The 17,844-nt window shown below is 42.2% G+C and overlaps 1 protein-coding gene across 3 annotated transcripts in view; it reads right to left on the bottom strand.

The window, feature by feature from the left end:
* UNC80 (unc-80 homolog, NALCN channel complex subunit) overlaps positions 1 to 17,844 on the bottom strand; it is a 122,371-nt gene that overhangs the window by 35,073 nt on the left and 69,454 nt on the right. For all 3 annotated transcript variants that reach the window (XM_058839471.1, XM_058839470.1, XM_058839472.1), the window contains 15 exons: positions 17,575 to 17,756; positions 17,067 to 17,198; positions 16,365 to 16,551; positions 15,287 to 15,418; positions 14,646 to 14,789; positions 13,207 to 13,307; positions 11,569 to 11,655; positions 10,634 to 10,817; positions 9,922 to 10,016; positions 8,955 to 9,044; positions 8,481 to 8,582; positions 6,248 to 6,428; positions 5,106 to 5,374; positions 2,058 to 2,192; positions 1,474 to 1,612 (listed from right to left, as the gene is read on the bottom strand). In XM_058839471.1, coding sequence (XP_058695454.1) covers positions 1,474 to 1,612; positions 2,058 to 2,192; positions 5,106 to 5,374; positions 6,248 to 6,428; positions 8,481 to 8,582; positions 8,955 to 9,044; positions 9,922 to 10,016; positions 10,634 to 10,817; positions 11,569 to 11,655; positions 13,207 to 13,307; positions 14,646 to 14,789; positions 15,287 to 15,418; positions 16,365 to 16,551; positions 17,067 to 17,198; positions 17,575 to 17,756 — 2,160 coding nt within the window. The remainder of the gene's footprint in view (positions 1 to 1,473; positions 1,613 to 2,057; positions 2,193 to 5,105; positions 5,375 to 6,247; positions 6,429 to 8,480; positions 8,583 to 8,954; positions 9,045 to 9,921; positions 10,017 to 10,633; positions 10,818 to 11,568; positions 11,656 to 13,206; positions 13,308 to 14,645; positions 14,790 to 15,286; positions 15,419 to 16,364; positions 16,552 to 17,066; positions 17,199 to 17,574; positions 17,757 to 17,844) is intronic.

The raw sequence follows: 17,844 nt of genomic DNA, 5'->3' as shown, positions 1-17,844 counted from the left end.
AATCTGTTTCTGTAAAATAAACCTGTGCTGCACTCCTACTTGAACCCTACTGCCCAAGAACTCAGTAGGTGAAACAGCTCTCAGCAGGTCACTCACTGCTGAGCAAAAGGCCTACAGAGCCCTGTTTCAAACATCACTCATCAAAAGCTAAGTTTTAAGCTCATATATGGCAAGGGCACATGTCAAATTAACAATTTTTATGCTCCCTATGCTTAGATGTTCCAGCCACACAGAAAGTGATGCTGATGCACCACTGATGGCAGAAGATAGTTTAGCTTCTCAAAAATCATGGCCACATGGGTGCCAGCACAAAACTGACTCTATTTTGCTAGTGATTTCAGAAAAAGGTTTCAAAAGCATTTAGGTCACATACTGCAAGTATCACTTTAGGCATAATTAGTTCTGGGCACTAAGAAACTAGAAAGAGTAATATTGGCAAAAGAATATTTTTTTTAAATAGAACTATAGTCCTTTTTTTCAGAAGTGACTCTGTTATGCAGGAGCCCAAGTCAAAGTTAAGGTCCTAAAACATGTAAATCATAATTCTGACCTTCATATGGAAGATACCAGATACACAACATTCTCATCCACAGTCTCATCATCAACTCATACTTGAGAATTTTCAGAGATGTTTTCAATATTTCTCCACAGAAACCTCTAAGATTTTACACAAATGTTTGGTACAATCCACAAAGAGGAAGAAATATCTTCTCTTTCTGTACCACTTTATATTAAAACTTTCTATATAATTGTGCAGCATCATGAAATCCCACTTTATTACAAAGCTTTAACTCTAAGGCCAGACAGGCTTCACAGAGCATCAAGATAACTAGTATTTGAGAGAAGTGCAAATTTGGAAAACAAGTTGATGATCCTTATAAAAATCAGCAAAAATCACAAACCAGCCAAATTCTTAAACGCAGCATTGCATGGATAGCTATCAAGAGACAGAATGTCCTGGATACACCATACAGACACATAAATTCTGCTTTATGATAAATCAACACCCCCTCCAGAAGCTCAGCACTGCTGGATGTCTGAATTGTATCCATCATCATCTACTAGTCACAGTCTGCCCACAGGAGAGGATGCTTTTGTTTCCTGTCCATATGGAGCAGAGCAGAGGATGACACTAATCTTGTCAGCATAATATAATTTATTAGGCATCTTTATTCTTCACTCAGACATGTTAAAATTCAAAATGCTAGAGGCTAGTCAGAGACTAGAAGGCTTAAAACAAACAAAAAAAAAAAGTAGCTTTGGAATAAAATTAATTAATAGTTCCCCTCCTGCAGAAAATATCAAAAGGATGATGGTGATAAAGCCAGTCTTAAAAGCCCCATGAGGCACAGGAAACAGATAGAACATTCCTATAGAAGAGAAGAGTTCTGAAGAAACCATGCTGCATCAAATGCCTGTTGAATCAATAAACAATAAACCAGAATTATTGAATAAAGGGTGCTTTACTATTACCTAATGACTTGAGAGGCTTTTCTGCTTTCACCAGCTCTAAGATGTCCAAAATGTCTGGAGTATCTCCCTCCAAAGACTGCAGCAGGTCAAACAGGCACTGAGCTGACACTCCTTTGCTGGTCCCGTTGTTTGTAGCATCCTGTTCCAACAAGAGAAATTAATGTCAGCCCAGGAATGTTTATCTGGAGGTGTGGACAACCTTTGTTTTCCACAAAGGGTCCACATGGAGTTCATTGCTTTCAACCAGTAAGCATTGCCTGACTCAACAGACTGATAATTAATGAATATTTCAAAACATGACTGATCTAGTGCTAGCCTTCACATGTATACTAAAACTTGGTATTAAGCTTTTAATCCCTGTTGCTGGATTCTGAGGATGGATTTGCATTTAAAGAGTTATAATTCATTATTGTCATTATTGCTGCTGTCTCAGCACCCTGCTCCACCAACTGTGCAGAAATAAGTGGGGACCTGGTTCCGTGCAGCACCGAGTGCTCTCTCCTTGTGACCCCTGATGGGGGGTGGCTGCACACACACAGCTGGGGGTGCCTCCCCTCCAGGACAAGGGAATAGCTCTTACTCACAGGGAACTCCAGGAGAGGGGCCACGCTGGCAAACAGCTGCAGGATAAAGGGCTTGCGGTGCAGGACGTAGAACTGGCGGCACGCGAACTCGATGGCCTGGCGCAGCTGGGGGTTGCTTTCGTAGTCAGAGTACACCTGAGCACATGGAAAAGGACATGGAATCACAGCTCCAGAGGAAGGACTCTTCACCTCCTGAGCCCAGACTGAATCAACTACAGCACTGTCATTCCTGATAGGTTTGTCTAACACGCTTTTAAAGATGGAGACTGGACCACCCTCCCTGGCAAAGCATTTGTGGACAAAATATCCATAGGAAAAATTCTTTTCATGCTTGAACATTCTTTTTTGTCCTACATATTGAGGTCAGTTCCTTCCCTCTCCTTCCTAGAAGCACTTTGCTTGTTAGAAGACAGTTAGTGCTTTCTTTCTGAATCCTCATATTTTCCAGCTAACCAAATCTTCCAGTCCTTTCTCACAAGACATATTTTCTACATGAACATCCCTGTTTTCCTGCAGTTTCTTGAGTTAACTGATGCTTTCTCTGAGCTGGATAGAGTCAGTACTTCCAGTCAAGACTGCTGCTGATGAGAGCAGAATTTTTCCATGTTTTTCACAAGATACAAATCTGTATAGTCACCCCAGACTGGCATTTGAGACATTTTTCTCTTCTATCCTTCAGCAGAAGGATGCTGTTGATTCATGTTTGGCTTCAGAGCTATAATTCCAACATTCTGTCTTGCAGACGTGCCACTAAATCAGTTACTTCCAACACAGTGTGTTGGTTTGGGTTTTTCTTTTCTTTTTTTTTCAGACTGCATCTCTAGTTTGTCATGATAATTTGTACTCCTGCTCTGTCCTCCAACACAGTGACAGTGCCACCCACTTTTAAAATATTTTAAGTTTTTAGAATGGCATTTCCTTCAGGGCTGGCCATGGAACCATGCAGAGGATATGTTGCCAATTTGTGGGATTTGTTTCTCAGTTATGTAAACAGTGTGAATTCCCAGGAACAGCTTCTCCTTGTGAGACCTCTGCAGAGACTTCTCAGTGCTCTGGTAGGCTGAGGAAATCAGCACAACTTTCATACAACCAGAACCCTCTAGCACGAGGACAAGGCCTGTCAATTACCAACAACATCACATTTACCTGAAAAAAAGGGAAATAATTAACTGTATATGCATTTTACCAAGTGAAATGGAAAAACATGCAACAAAAAGAGCCATGTGGGGAAATTTGCATGTATGCACCAGGAATTGCGCTTCAATTAGCGGCTGGATCAAGCCCAGGAGTGGTAAAGGAATTGACCACAAACAAACCAACTGGCCTTGGGTGCCTGGCACAGAGAAATTAAAGTCTGCAAAACCAAACAGGCTCAGAAACACTTGTATTTTCTTTTGGAATTGCTTTTTTACCTCCCAGGAGTGGTATTTTAATAACTCAGTAGTTGACATTAATTGAGGGTGAGGATAGGAAAGAATTACAAACGAATTTCTCTCAATATGAAGTGAAAATGAAGGGAGAATCCTTTGCAGGACTGAATGGTTACTGTTGAGGACTTCAAATTATGTTATTAGGCTATTTTATTTCAAAATGTCTTGTTTCTCATTAATAAACCCATGCTTACCTGGATTCAATTCATACTTATCTAATCATGTAAGGCAGGATATCAGACTTTCCAACTACTACAGAGCTTGTTTACATAGCTAAAGTAATCACTGGTTCCAATTATTAATTATTGTTCTTCATTAAATATGTGAAAATTAAATGTATAGGGATTCTTTTTTTCATGAAAGGGCACAATAATATTTGCATTGTCATACTAAATCTCTACTTAGATACTGCCTTTGAGCCTTACAGAAATAATCCTTTTTATCTGTCAAATAATTATTTTTTAAATTTTATTTTTGGGTTCTGTTTTGTTGGTTTTGGTTTTTTTTTTTCAAGAATCAGCAGGAAAATATGCCCATTTGTTCATCTGGAAGAGAAACTCCACCTCTGACACTTCCAATATTTTTCATCACTCACAAGAAAAGGCAACATGTCATTTTTCATAAACATTTTGAGTTATTTTCATACTTTAAAAGTGAATGTAATTTAGTTTCAATTAGCAAGTAGTAAATCCAGATATTTCAACTATTTCCCAAACTTCAGCCATCCCTGAAGTAAAAACCATGGAGAGGTGCCCAAGGTCCAAAAATTGTGCAGAAATTTCACATTTCTGTGTGGAAGTACAGAGAAAGGAAAACAGATGTTTATTTACTTAACACAAAGGAGAACAGAAAATTTAGTAATTTACTCAAGAAGGAGGTGGAAAGCTAATTTGGGCCATCCCACAGTTGCCTTCTTGGGGTGCCTAAAAGCTCTCATGAGGTTTGATGTCTCATGAGCAGATCAAAGCTTCCCTGCTAATTCCTCACAGGAATCACAGGATGGTTTGGGTTGTAAGGCCCATCCAGTTCCACCCCCTGCCATGGGCAGGGACACCTTTCACCAGAGCAGGTTTCTCCAAGCCCTGTTCCCACCTGGCCCTGAGCACTCACAGGGATGGGGCAGCCACAGCTTGTCTGGGCAGCCTGTGCCAGGGATTCAGCACTCTAAAATAAAGAGCACAGTGCCTGTGGAAATTGCAGGCCACATAACTTTCTCAGTCTTGCCTGAGAAAGTGGCCTGGGAAATCATGGGGAGGAATTAAAACAATCCTCAGAGATAGAGAACAGCCTTGCAGGTGCTGTTTGTCTGTTCCTTGTTTTCTGGCAAGAGAAGGTCGAGGGGTGGTGTACCCCACTGACCAATGATGGTGATGTGTTAGTTCACTAACCAATAAGAGTTTTCTTTTCTGTACTTTTCACGTATCGGTCTATAAAACAGATCTGAAGCAATAAACTGAGAGAAATTCTCCTGATCGACTCCCAAGAGAGTCTGTGTCGTTCTTCTCGCCGTTCCTAATAGAGCGACACCGTCACAGGAAGAACTTCTTCCTCAGATCTGTCCCGAAGCTGTTCTGTGTCAGCAGGACGCTCCCTGGGGTTGCTCCTGGCCATAGCTCACCTGCAGCATGCTGGGCAGCACCCACTGGTAGCCGCTGAGGGAGAAGAGGTGGTTGAAGTGCACGGCCGTGTTGATGACGGTGGCAGCGTACTGCCGCAGCAGGGCACTGTCCTCGGGGTGCAGGATCAGAGCGCCGTTGAACACGTTCAGGAACAGCATGATCTCGTCCCCCCACGGGAACTCGCTGGGCATGCCGAGGAACATCTCTTCCAGCAGCTTAATCCACAAGCTTTTCTGAAGGGTATCCAGGCCAAAGAGCTCTTTCCCAGCTGCAGGGGAGAAGAGCAATCGACAGCAGCAGCCATCAGCTCTGTCCACCACAGCCAGCCTCACCTCGCTGCAAAGAACCACCCCACAACAATGACCATCCTTCTGCCTTTTTAAAATCATTTCACCCTTCCTGTGTTTCTTTAAGTGCCCACAGGCAAACCTCAACTGAAAGCATCAATATAAAGATGAAGAATGATAAATATCACACAGTTCATTAATCTGCTGGTTGGACCCTTTTCCCTTAAAAAGTGCAAGATCTGAGCTTGTACATGCATCATCTGCCTCACACAGAGGCTGTGCAGATTTATGCTCAGTTTTTATGCTCCAGGTTTCCCACACATTACAGGAAACCGATGCAGAGTTACAATCATGCTTCCGAAATCAAGTGCCTTTAGGGCTGGTACAGAACTTGCCAATGTTTACCACTGTGCAACAATGGCCTATTAAACCTTTTTAACATCAGGCTGGAAACCCTACTTTACCTTCAGAGAAAAGTTTCTATGTGGACTGTTTCTTTACCCCCACTGCAGAATTTACCCAATCTTCATTGGATTTCGACTGCTTCCACAAAGCAGATGGCAAAGGACTTTGAGCAATCCTTTCTGGGCAGTCTCATGCATGATTTTAATACTCAATTAAAATTCATTCTCATTTGGGTCCAAAGCAAGTAGCCTTGTCTGGTGAATTCTAACAGCGAAGCCCTTTCTGCTGCTGTGCTTACAAACCAACAGTTCTGTATCAGTTTCCCCAGGAAGGGATTCATCAGCTTCCAGAAAAGCTGCAAGCCTGTGTGTTCCTAGGGCAAATAAAGCACTCACTGAAACCTTCTGGGTCTTGAGGAGCCCTGCAGGAAAGCTGCCAGAGGATCATACCTTGGGGATCGCTGAAGAGTGAGAACTCAGCATCAATGGCACTTCGGGGAAACGAAGGCAGGCGGAGCAGGTCCTCCTGGAGCATGGACACATGAGACTGCTTGTGGGCTGGAGGGATCTTCTGTGTCAGTGAGATCAGGAACAGCACCCGCCCCACCTCCTCCAGCTTGCGGGTGAACACCTGGCAGAGAAAAGGAGACAAAGATCTGTATCAGCCTAATCCAAAAGCTCTTTAAAGTGTATATGCACTTCCCCAGGTTCATTCCTATGGCTTTCTCTGATTGGAGGGATGCTGCACTCGTGGCTAGGAGGATCATGATGAAATTCACAGGGCTAGTGCTGCACCCTCTCGTTAGAATTTATGTGACCACTGTTTTCCTGCCCAGATCTGCAAAGATGGATTGTGTTTGTAAAAATGGTTCTAACAACATTTCCTATTTCAGTCTTCTGGAATACCCTAAGTGGCTGAGGAACAATTTTCAACTTTGCTATGGGTTTTTCTGTAGATTAATGTAAGCCCCAAGGTGGTCAGAGAAACCAACTCCAAAGTGAAAGCTATATGTTTGTATTTCCTCTTCTCAATGTCTTAGACAATAGTCAACAAGAGGCTGGAATTGCTATCTGCCTTCTGGGATAAGTCTGGCTGACATCTGGCCATAGAAAGTACATGTATAATTGCAAAAGAAAAGCAGTCAATAAAACATAGCAGACCAGATTCTGTGCTACTGAAAAGGAGAGAAATCTTGCTTGACTTCAGAGATCACTTACGCTTTATACCAACTGGGACACCAAATTCCATTCTACCAGCCTCCTTTGAACATGTGGCTGATAGGACTGGCCAGGCTAGATCCTCTATTCCTATTCTGATGCTAAAAGTAACCATTAAGGCAGAGTGATATGTAGCTCCAGAAGCAGCTGTCTTTGGGAGCAGTTTCGAGGCACCTCATGGCTACTGGGACAAAGCTGAAACCAAAACTTGAAGCATGTGGCAAAGATCAGGTTCACAGGTCCTGCCTTGCTATGACCTGTGCTCTGAAGTGCACTCAGCTCAGAATTCAAGAATCAATCAACAAAAAACCAAGTGCTTTTCCATGGATTGATGCTCAGTGGGTGCTTGGTTACTCATGTTGCTTTCTTTGCTGAAGCGGGATGTTTTCCAGCAACATGACTACAGAGAGGCTAGCAAATGTACTTTCACCTCAGAAATATTTTGGGTTCTAGGTGCTGTAAATATAAACATGTGGAAAGCAAAATAATACCCTGAGAAAAAAAAGTGAAGCCCATTTAAATATTTTTGGATCATGTAGGGGTGTATTAATTAAACTCTTTTACAATTCCATTTTGTGGGACATCTCCTAGAACCAGAGTAATTTCTGTTTGAGAAGCAACCAGGTTGACCCCAAGAAATTTTAGATTTTTAGACTTTCTATTGACAGGTGCATCACATGAAATATTGTCCTATTCTGTGCCATACACATATGAGATGGCATTGACTTTATTTTCCATTATTTTAGCTGCCAGTAGCTCTTAAGCAGCTGTACAGCTGCCTTTTATAACCACTCCTGATGATATTTTCCTACTCTCAGTAAGAACACAACTACAGTAGCTGGTTTTTGGCTGCAAAAACACAACTGTTAATACCAAATACATAATGTTTAAGCACATTCGCTGTCACAACTGCAGCTGCCAGATAAATTTGGCCAAACTCAACCAGCCTAGAAGTAAAACAAGTCCTCAGATTAGGCAAGGATAGGTTAGATTTAAATCTAAACAGGGGACCCCCAGCCAATTCCATTTGATGCTAAGTTGCAGACACATCACTGGTCAGAGAGCTGGGTGATCCAAGATCCAAGATCCCAACCAATTGCCCATCTAAGCCCAGGAAATTCAAACCCCTCATAAAAAGAAATTCTGAACAATAAAACAGGCTGTTTGTCACTGATGCTAGGTGAGTCATTTTACATCATGTAATAAATTCACACACATCCTTTTAATAATCTAAAAACCTAAAGGAAACTGGCTGGGCAGAGCTGGGAAGGGGGGAAATTCACATCCCACTCCAATCTTCCCACAATAATGTAGAGTGTATATGGCCCCAAGACGGATTTCACCCTGATTGCTACTTCTCCAGCAAAGCTCTTGATCTGCATGCAGCATGAAGCCTTCAAAAGGGAACAAAAAGATTTATTTTCAGGGTGTTTCTGGGAAGAGGTATTTGGTGGCAGTAAGATACCTGCTTCTGAATGAGCTCTTGACCCTTTTCTGGGTGCATCTGCACCAGGTTGAGCTGGGGAGAAACTGACCTCCGGAAAGGATAAATATCACGGACGTAGGTCTGCCAGGAAAGGAAAAAAAGTGTATTTTAAACAAATCTAATCACTATGGTATCACTCAGCAGAAGGGAAAAAAGGGTCCTTTAGCCCCTTCCGAAGGGCAGAGGCTTTCGGGCATGGTCAGGCATCATGAAACGGCACAAACAGAAGAGAAATTAGATCTTTTCTAAGAAAACTAGACATTCTTGTCTTCTGACTCTTCCCTCTTCTCTCAAATTCCAATCTTTCACCACACACAGCTAAAGATGTGATTCCCACAGGACAGAACTCTGTTTATAGGGTGTTTGTTCTCCTTTAGATAACCCTGAGGTTTAAAAAGGAGCAAGATGAGAAGTCACAAAAAGAAAGTCACGTGGACTTGATCTTTGCCTTACCTTGTTGTAATGAATGAGATTCCAACGCTTATCCATTAAGAAATAATGAGAAGACTGAGTTTCAGGTATGTTAAAAAACTCCAAACATTCCTGAAAAGAAAGAAATCTAAATATCTTTTTACTTTTCAGTTGTTTTGTACAACTATCACAGCATCCAAAAGAAGAATATCCATCTAATAATCTATAAAGGCACAAACATGCATGCTTTAATCAGACTGGCACACAGTTCTGGCTTTATTTATTTCACATTTTAATCATTAAGTAGCTGAGTATGTTTGTGATAATCAAGGCATGCTGACATCACAATCCTGTGACTGGTGTTACTTACCTTGGTGTCTTCATATCACACATATTTGCCTGACTGTATGAGCCATATGGGCTTGTGTATTTATCAAGACTTAGTGATAGATGATAAGCAGAGACACTGAAGTTCTGACCCTTCAAAACACTAAGATGTGATTCCCAGTAAAATTTAACATAGTCAGGCAAACTGAAGGCTTTTACAAATCTGTTTCCTATGTGCCTCAATTAAAACCATCCATGAAATTTTTGGCAGAAATTGACTGCATAGCTCCCGAATACCAAAATATTGTTGTGGGTACTGAACCATCATTTTCACTCTGATCTTGATCAATCTCTCATCTCCAGTGTTGATAAAACCAAACATTTAAAAGATTTGTGTATTTATCAAAAGTATATAGCAAATACCCAACAAACTGCAGTGTCTCCAAATGTAGTTGCATTTGTGAGGTTTGGGCTTTCTGTGAGTTCAGAACATTTCTATTATCCTTAAACGTGGGATCCTGTTTATTGCAACCAAGCTGCCCTCACGGGGAGACAGACATGCCTGTGAGCAGAATTTCCCTCCCTGACTCTGGAACAGGATGATCAGGTAGAATGGATTGCTGGCATACAGGTATGGCAGGTAAATGTAAGCAGTTTGTCCAGCTCAAAAACTAACTCCTACCTTCAGAAGAGCCTCAAACTGTGTGTCCTCGTGGACTGGTAACTGCGTTGGGATGTCACACTCATTCTGTCCATGCACAACAAGGGTTTTTGTGCCTAGAGGAAGAAAAGTTGTTGCATTTTCCTTGGCCTCGCTAATTAACTCAATTTCAAGAGACTGCCCATGAAGGAAGAGTGGTGCTTGAAATTCATCCCTGGACAGGCAGACAGACTATGCAAGTCCTATCTGGAACTATTAATTAGTGTTAACATATTCTTACACTTCCACAGTTTAATGAGAAATTGATCTGTTCTTAAAGGATGAGCTGACTTTAGCAGCAGCTGTCAGCTCTGAGGAAGAAACACACACAAAAGGTAAAACCTGTTTATCAGCAAGATATCTCTTGTCTGACTCATGATGCCCAGAGTCGAATGGTAGAGTTTTACAATGATTCTTCTGCCAGCCCAACTGGCACAAAGCTCTGGGTTGAAATACTGTTCTGATTCACTTTCTGTTTGCTTCTTTTAGAGCTCTTAAAGTGTTTTTTTTTTTGAATCTCAAGGAATCAGCAGTAGAATTTACTGACTGAACACTCAGCTGAAGGAAAACTGCCTTAAAATATGCAGCCATTTGTAACAAGTCTTTTTCTGATCCAGTTCTGATGTATCTTCTTTTTGGTAAAGTAGGCCATAAACTTTGAAGTGAAGGAGATTTAAAGGCTTATTTCTCATACCTGGCATTGAGGCAGTCACTAGCAGCTTCACTTCACACTGTTCTTTCTTCATGGTCTGTTTGAGATCCTTGAAGAAGAGTCCTTCAACATAACCCACCACTTCCCAAAGGAAGGTAAGAGTGGCAGAAATTGCATCCATGCCCCATTCACACGGAGTCCGTACAAAATACATGATCAATCCTACCTGCAGGTGATAAGTAAGAGGAATATCAATATCAGGTTGTACACACTCTTTTAACTGTGCAGAGCATTGTATAAACACAGAATAACCATACTGTTCTACCCTTCTTCATTCAGAGGGATAAGCTCATTAAACTTTCATCCTGAGATTTTACACGTATTAAAAAACAATCTGCCTGTAGTATTCTTCCTTTTTTCTAGAGATCATGAGACTGGGGGGCAAAATGTACTCTTGCAGTATAGCCTTAAGCACCACTGCAGATATGGAAAAGGGAGAATGTCCACAGTTAGAAAATTCCTATTCTTCCTGCTCTGAAATGCTGCCATGTAGAAAACTCACAAACTACAGAAGGCTCCCTGGAGAAGGATACACCTTGTCTGCTTCACCTCCTATCTACAACATTTGTCCACAATCTTGAAAGAAGCCACTAGATTTGCTCCAGAGGGCTGCCCATCAGCAAAGCACCTTCTAAAACCAAATTAAGTAAAAAAATTAAAAGTTTCTGGTGCTTGGACCCTTCTAATTATCTTCAACTCATTGGCCAAGGTTCAGTTCAGAAACAGGTTGCTTAGGGGTTTGATGAAAAGAGAAAGGTTCTTTTTCCTCTCCCCAGAAGGTCAGCAAGGCCTGGTGCGGCCTGCACCCACAACCAGGAGCAAGTATGAGCTGCATAAGAAAAATTAAGTGCAATTATTGCTCACATGAAGGCAGAGGAGAGATTCTGTGCTGCACAGTGGGCCCACAAGCTACTTACCAAGTAGTTAAAGAGGATATGAGATGTCTGGGCAGGAAAGTCTCCAATGTTCAACAAAAGCTTCCTTAGCATATACATCAGCTCGTCCTGGAAGAAAAGCAAAGGTGGGTTTTTTTCCCCACCAAAAAGTGAAGAACAGATTTCTCCTTTTGTCCTTTCTTGCTTTGTTTCTTCCCATTTTTCCCTTTCCCAGCTTTGTCTCTCAGCACATTACGTAAAACCATACACCTGTTACTGCTCTCAGATATTGCAAAATAAGGCCCAGGGCACAGCCCCCAGGCCAGTGTCTTTCCCATTGTTATCTCAGAGAAGCCAGTACCTCCTGTTGCAATTTGTACTGACTGTAACACTACTGACCATGCACTCTGTGATTATCCCTGATGACTACCCAGGTGATCTGTGAAATCTAGTTCATCTCACCTCAACAGCTGTGGCTGCAGGGTGAGAGGTGTGGGCAGAATCTAACTTCCCTTTCCTTGGGAGGCTGCCTGCCTTAAATGTAGACTAAGATATTTCTCACAATGTGAAGGGATTATAGAAGGGACAGAATCTCACTGTCAGCTGAAGAGAGACTGATGGCATCACAAATGTCTTCTATGGCCCTTATCCTTTAACCCCACAGCAGATTTGAGCCAGTGTTGTAGGCATGGATATGCACAGGACAATCCATAACAGTGATACACCTAGCAATAGCTCCCAGGGAAATAAACCTGTTCTCTGTGTTCTGTACCTGTGGTTGTATGAGGAGATGGTGAAACAGATTGCAATGGCTCAGAGGCCTCTGAGGCTGGACAGATTACAGCTTTCTTCTCAAAGGTACTGAGCAAACAACCTCTCTGGCCAGAGATGTTGTGGATGCCCCATCCCTGTAAGTGTTTAAGGGTAGATTCAAAGGGGGTCTGAGCAGCCTGGTGTAGTAAAAGGCATTCTGCCAGTGGTGGGGGGCTGGAAGTATGTGATATTTAAGGTTGCTTCCAACCCAAACAATTCTATGAAACAGATGTGACCTAACCTTTAGTAAAAGCATTGTGGGCAGTGGCTGAGAAGTGTCAGGAACAGTAAGTCCACCAATACCTGCTTGCTCAAGGAACAAAAGGACAGCCTTTCCTGACATTTCTCAGGTTAAATATTCATTTCAGAGTCAGTTCTTAGGTAGTGGCTTGAAAGCTGGGGCCAGTGATACTATTGATACCGTACACCAAATACGCAGTTGAGAAAGCATTATGGAGAATCTCCCTGCCTTGTACATGATCAGAACTGGCATGCTTTTCTTTCATAAATCTTAGCCATGCTCCTTGAAGCAGTCTAATAAGCCACAGAGACACAATGCTAGCCCAGCTTTCAGAGAATCTGAATTCTCTGATTCTCTATTTCAGAGAATCTGAATAGAGTGGCATGAGTGAAGGCAGCACTGCCTATGCTTCACTAAACAGCTGCTCAAAGCTTGGCTTAGTGGTGATAAATCAGATCCTTAGTGGTGATAAATCAGCTGTGTCCTGTTTACATCAGTGGACAAAGATTGCAGCCAAATGATGACATGCTGCCTTGTAATAGCAAATGTTCTTCTTCAGTGATGCCCAAGACGTGCTCCTCTGCTCTGAGGAGCTCTTACACCTGCTGGGGACAGGCACAGGGTACCTGTCGATTGCTGATCGTGAGCTTCTCAAGGAAGTGGCGCAAAACTGTAGAGGGGTCTTCAATTAAGCAGTTCCACAGGACCTGCTGAGCAACAGCACTTACTGTAAGAGAGAAAGGAAACCAGGTCAGGAGCTGCCTCTTGGAAAAGCCATGAACTTGTTGGATACTGAAAAAATCATTCTTGGTCTTCTTCCTTCCTCTGTCACATTTTTTACTGAAACACCCAAGACTCCATTTGATGCACCAGAACTCCTGGTAAATGGTGCAGTGATCCCAGTAATAATAATCACAGGTCTAATATTTGAACCTTCCCTAACTACTGGTGATATGACAGGAAGCACTTCATGACTGTTAAGGAATGATAAAGAAATAACTGTTTGGATTTATAATTCCAGATGGACAAAATCCAGCAACTGAGAGATATAAATTCATGTACTTTTTTTGTTCATGCACAGAAGTTCAATTTCATGGTGATTCATTGAGTGATTTTATCTGGTATTGGTGAACAGTATTAGATAGTCAGCAGGGAATTGTGTTGATGATCAACTCCCCAAAGTGCAATCAATTGCAGTCCTCTGAAGATTAACAACAACGTGGAATTATTCATGATTTTGTTTTCAGTACTCATCTCCTGATCACAAAATCACACATACATTGTTTAGGGGGCTGGCTACATACAGGTAAAATTGAATACAAAATGTAAGGGGAAGTTAAATGTGCAACAAGCTGACACAATGAGCGGGAAATGAGAAGCAGAACAGTCCACCATGTATTAACAGTTTCAAAAAAAACAAATACAAGGAAATATACTACTAACTTACAAAGACATCATAGACCATAAACAAAATGTTCAGGCTGTGTATAGGTGGCTTTCTGCTTATTATAGGAACAAAAAAATATGAGTGGGAATAGATGTCCAGAGTTCTTCAGTCAAAGCCCCACTTGGGGCAGGACTGTCACCTACACTAGGTATGTTAACCAGAGCTTTGACTAGCCAGGGCTTGATAACCCCTGTGCATAAAGAATCAACGAAAATTATGCTCCTGGTCATTAACTTCCTTCACAATTTCTAAACTGAATGTCCCATGTTGTAAACTCTAAGTCAGTGTTCTTCTAACTCTTTGTTTCCTTTGAATCACACCAAACAAGCACAGCTTCTACAATTACTCCTCAAAGAATACTTGTGTTAGGTCTCTGACTATCCTTGTCTCCCCCCACTAGATTTTTTTCAGTTCCTCAACATTTTTTTTGAATTAAGGGCTTTTTTAGGGTCCTGATAGGGTAAAAGCCCCTAAAAGCCAAAGACAACTTATGTAGAAAATAAATAGGAAAAACTCTACAAAGATATATTTCTATTGTAAATCTACATTCAGATAGTTTTGAAACTGGTTCTGCCATCCTTAAGCAACAATCCCTTCAAGTTTAATCAAGGTCCATACCAGCTACTCCATCCTCCCGGACTTCTCCGTCTTCCATCAAATGGACAATGGGGAGCACTGCTGCACAGATGCACGCTGGAAACACAGCCTGAGGTGGCTGAGGCACGTGATGGTTTGGAGTGTGCTCGGTGGTGTGTTCTTCATCTGGAGCAGTAAGAAGAAGAGGAGTTAGGGAACACACTGTGCTGCTAGCCAGGCAGGCTAGATAAACATTTATCTTTGTGGCTCTACACACAAAACAAAGATCTGTTCACTGTGCAAGCACGGCAGGTTTACTGCTATCTCCAAGTAAAAATAGAGCTTCCAGCCAACTTCTTGAGCAAGAATTTTCACCTGTAAATAGGTAGTTTTTCAATTTACATTTCTTTTCTTGTAGGCAACCCAGTTCTTTTTGATAAACCCCCTTTTTTCAGCTAGAGTGCTCCCTGTAGCCCTACTCTCCAAGGAGAACACGAGAAGCAAGAGAAAGTGTTGTGACAGCAGGAGCGAATAAAATAATGAAGGGCAGTAACTTATTATAAAGAGGCACAAGCTTGGGAATATATTTGGCAAAAGGAAATGCCAGAGCTTTATGGGTCAACAGGAAAGGCTTCCAGTGAATGAAATCCTAGGAGGGAATGCTCCAAAGTGAAGTCACCCACCTTCTGCACTGACTGCTGAGCGCACTGACCACACAGAGCCACGGCGGAAAGAATAATTCCTGTGAGAAGTACTGGAGGTGCAGGACGGACTCACAGAGAGACGGCGGGAGGCCAGGTTGGCAACTTCTTCTACTGACAAACAGAATATGAAATGTCAACCCAGATCCAGCTGACAGAGTTCAGGGAATATTTTGAAGGACAGCATTTACAACCAAACCAGAAGAACACTGAAAAGTCAAGTCAGGTAACACTCAAAAGACACAAAGGTCAGTCAGACAGGTAATTTGCTCATGCTTTGGGAAGCAGCAGAACACTGGTCCATAAGAGTGTTCAGTGCTCTGGTGCATGACATTGTAACAGAGCTGGCACCATACATTCTTTTCATGCACTCCCTGTTAACCATCATTGTTGCTGATGCTTAGTTTGCCTTAAGAACTAGGATTTCTGATTTTCCAGTGTATGTTTAGATCTCATCAACCTAATTGCACACACCTTGGAATGGCTTTAATGAAGTCTTTGTGCTCTGTTAGCCTGGGCCAGTAAAACTCCTCACCCACAGACTAAGCTTATTGTGACTCATGTCATGTTCCTTTGGCTGTCTGAAAGTTTGGTACTGAGCTTGGGCTGGTCACCTGGGCTCCCCCACTATTCACCATAACTGTAGAAAACCCCAGGAGCTATTCAGTATATCCTAAGTTTCATTTCTTAACACAGATGCTGCCAAAGAGCAATTCCTCCCCACCCTTTAATTATTAAAGAGTTAAAGTTGGGAAAGACAGATTTCACTCCTAGTGTTGTATATTCTCTTGTGTTAAATCCTGCAAGAAACTGAGAGCTTTGAGATGGCAAATGGTGGCAACTTCTGAAGTTGGGGCAGATGGGGTCAGTGTCTTTATCACCCAGTAAGAACTCAATATATCTGAGGTTTTGTCTCTTTTTTTTTTCACTAATTTTCAAATATACTTTTTCTCAATGACTTGGGCTCTTCAACAAATTGACGTGGTTGGTACTTTGCTAACACTAAAGTAGCAAAGGTTTCTCAGGTTCCTGGAATGCAGTTCCTGGTCCCAGAGCACACCTTCTTCCTCCTGCTCAGAGCTTGGTGTACAGGATGGCTCGTAGCAGGCCTCCTGGGTGATGGGGATGGCAGTGATAAGACTGGCTTCCCGGCCCAGGCGTTTCTTCTCTTCCTCCTGCTGCAGGTTCTTCAGGATATGCTCAGCTCTCTGATGGGACCGTGACACAGCTCGGGCAGAAAATGACTTCTGTTGGGAGGAAGAGAGAAGAAGCACAGCTTGAAGCTCTTAGTTAAGATGCACACTGATTTTCTGACACCTCAGTGATGTTCAGCAACTCAGTTTCTAAACAGAAGTCAGACCAGTGCCAGCTGACCAGAGATTCACCAGAGATTTATTGGCAATAAGCCTACAATAAGCTTTGGTGCAAACTTCTCCCAGGAGACACCATGTGAACCAGTGCACACTAAATCGTCTCTCAGGCAGTTCTATTGGAAAAATCCTCTCTTGGAGAGAGAGCAGCAGTGTGCTCCTAAGATCTAAGTTAGTGTGTCTCACAGGGTGTGAGGTGCAGCACAGTGCCTCAGTGAACAAACAGAAAAGCTTGATGCTCATGTAGAAAGTTCTATGTCCTACATAGACTATACAAGATTTTTTCCCAGCTGGGAAAGACAATCTCAGAGGTTAATCCACATCTTTTGGCTTAATTTACCTCACACCTTTACAGAGAAAAAACAGTGCTTACTTTCAGGATGTCTGCTTACCGACTGATCTTCATTTATAGGATCCTGCACACTCCCACTGCACTGAGGCACCCAGGGAGGGTCAAACATTGGCACAGATGGCATCCCCAGCACGGGAGAAGGCAGAGTGAAGTTTATACTTGGAGGGGGAATCTAAACAAAACCATGAAAGGCATTTTGTTACAGCAAAGTATTATTGTCAATACTGTTAATTAAATGTGAGCACAAGTACTCAAGACATAAATTAACTCTGCCAGTTTTTCCCACCTCTGTATCTCACTGGCCTGGACTGTAACACCATGTATGAAACACATCTTCTCTGATATATCTCCTGACCTGAGTCCCCATTTTATTCTCCCTATTTTATACAGGACTTCTTCATATCACCTCCCCCACTAGTGAGACTTATACAATCATTTTTTTTTCCCTAAACAGAGCTTCAGGAAATTCCATGGCAGTCTGACATTACACATCCATCCTACAAGGCAAGCTGTAAATGTCATCACTAAACTTCATGTGTCTTATCTACCTTGAAGATCTGCTGTGCTCCCTCTTCCATCCTTGGCCACACTTGATATCTGAACCTCCAGAGTGTGTGAAATTTAAGAATGGCATTCAGTCTCTGCACTGTTTCTGGGTGATGAAATTCGGACATCAGCATGTCAGAAACGGCCTCTGGCACTTTCACAGCACACAGCAGGAACATGGCAGCTGCAGGGAGAGAGCATCTGATCACCCGTGTTTCTCAATAATTTATTTGATGTTTATGTATTGATATTTATTGATATTTATTTTTATT

The sequence above is a fragment of the Poecile atricapillus genome, chromosome 5 (assembly GCF_030490865.1).
Source record: "Poecile atricapillus isolate bPoeAtr1 chromosome 5, bPoeAtr1.hap1, whole genome shotgun sequence".
Lineage (NCBI taxonomy): Eukaryota > Metazoa > Chordata > Aves > Passeriformes > Paridae > Poecile > Poecile atricapillus.
This window is presented reverse-complemented; position numbering and strand designations above follow the sequence as displayed.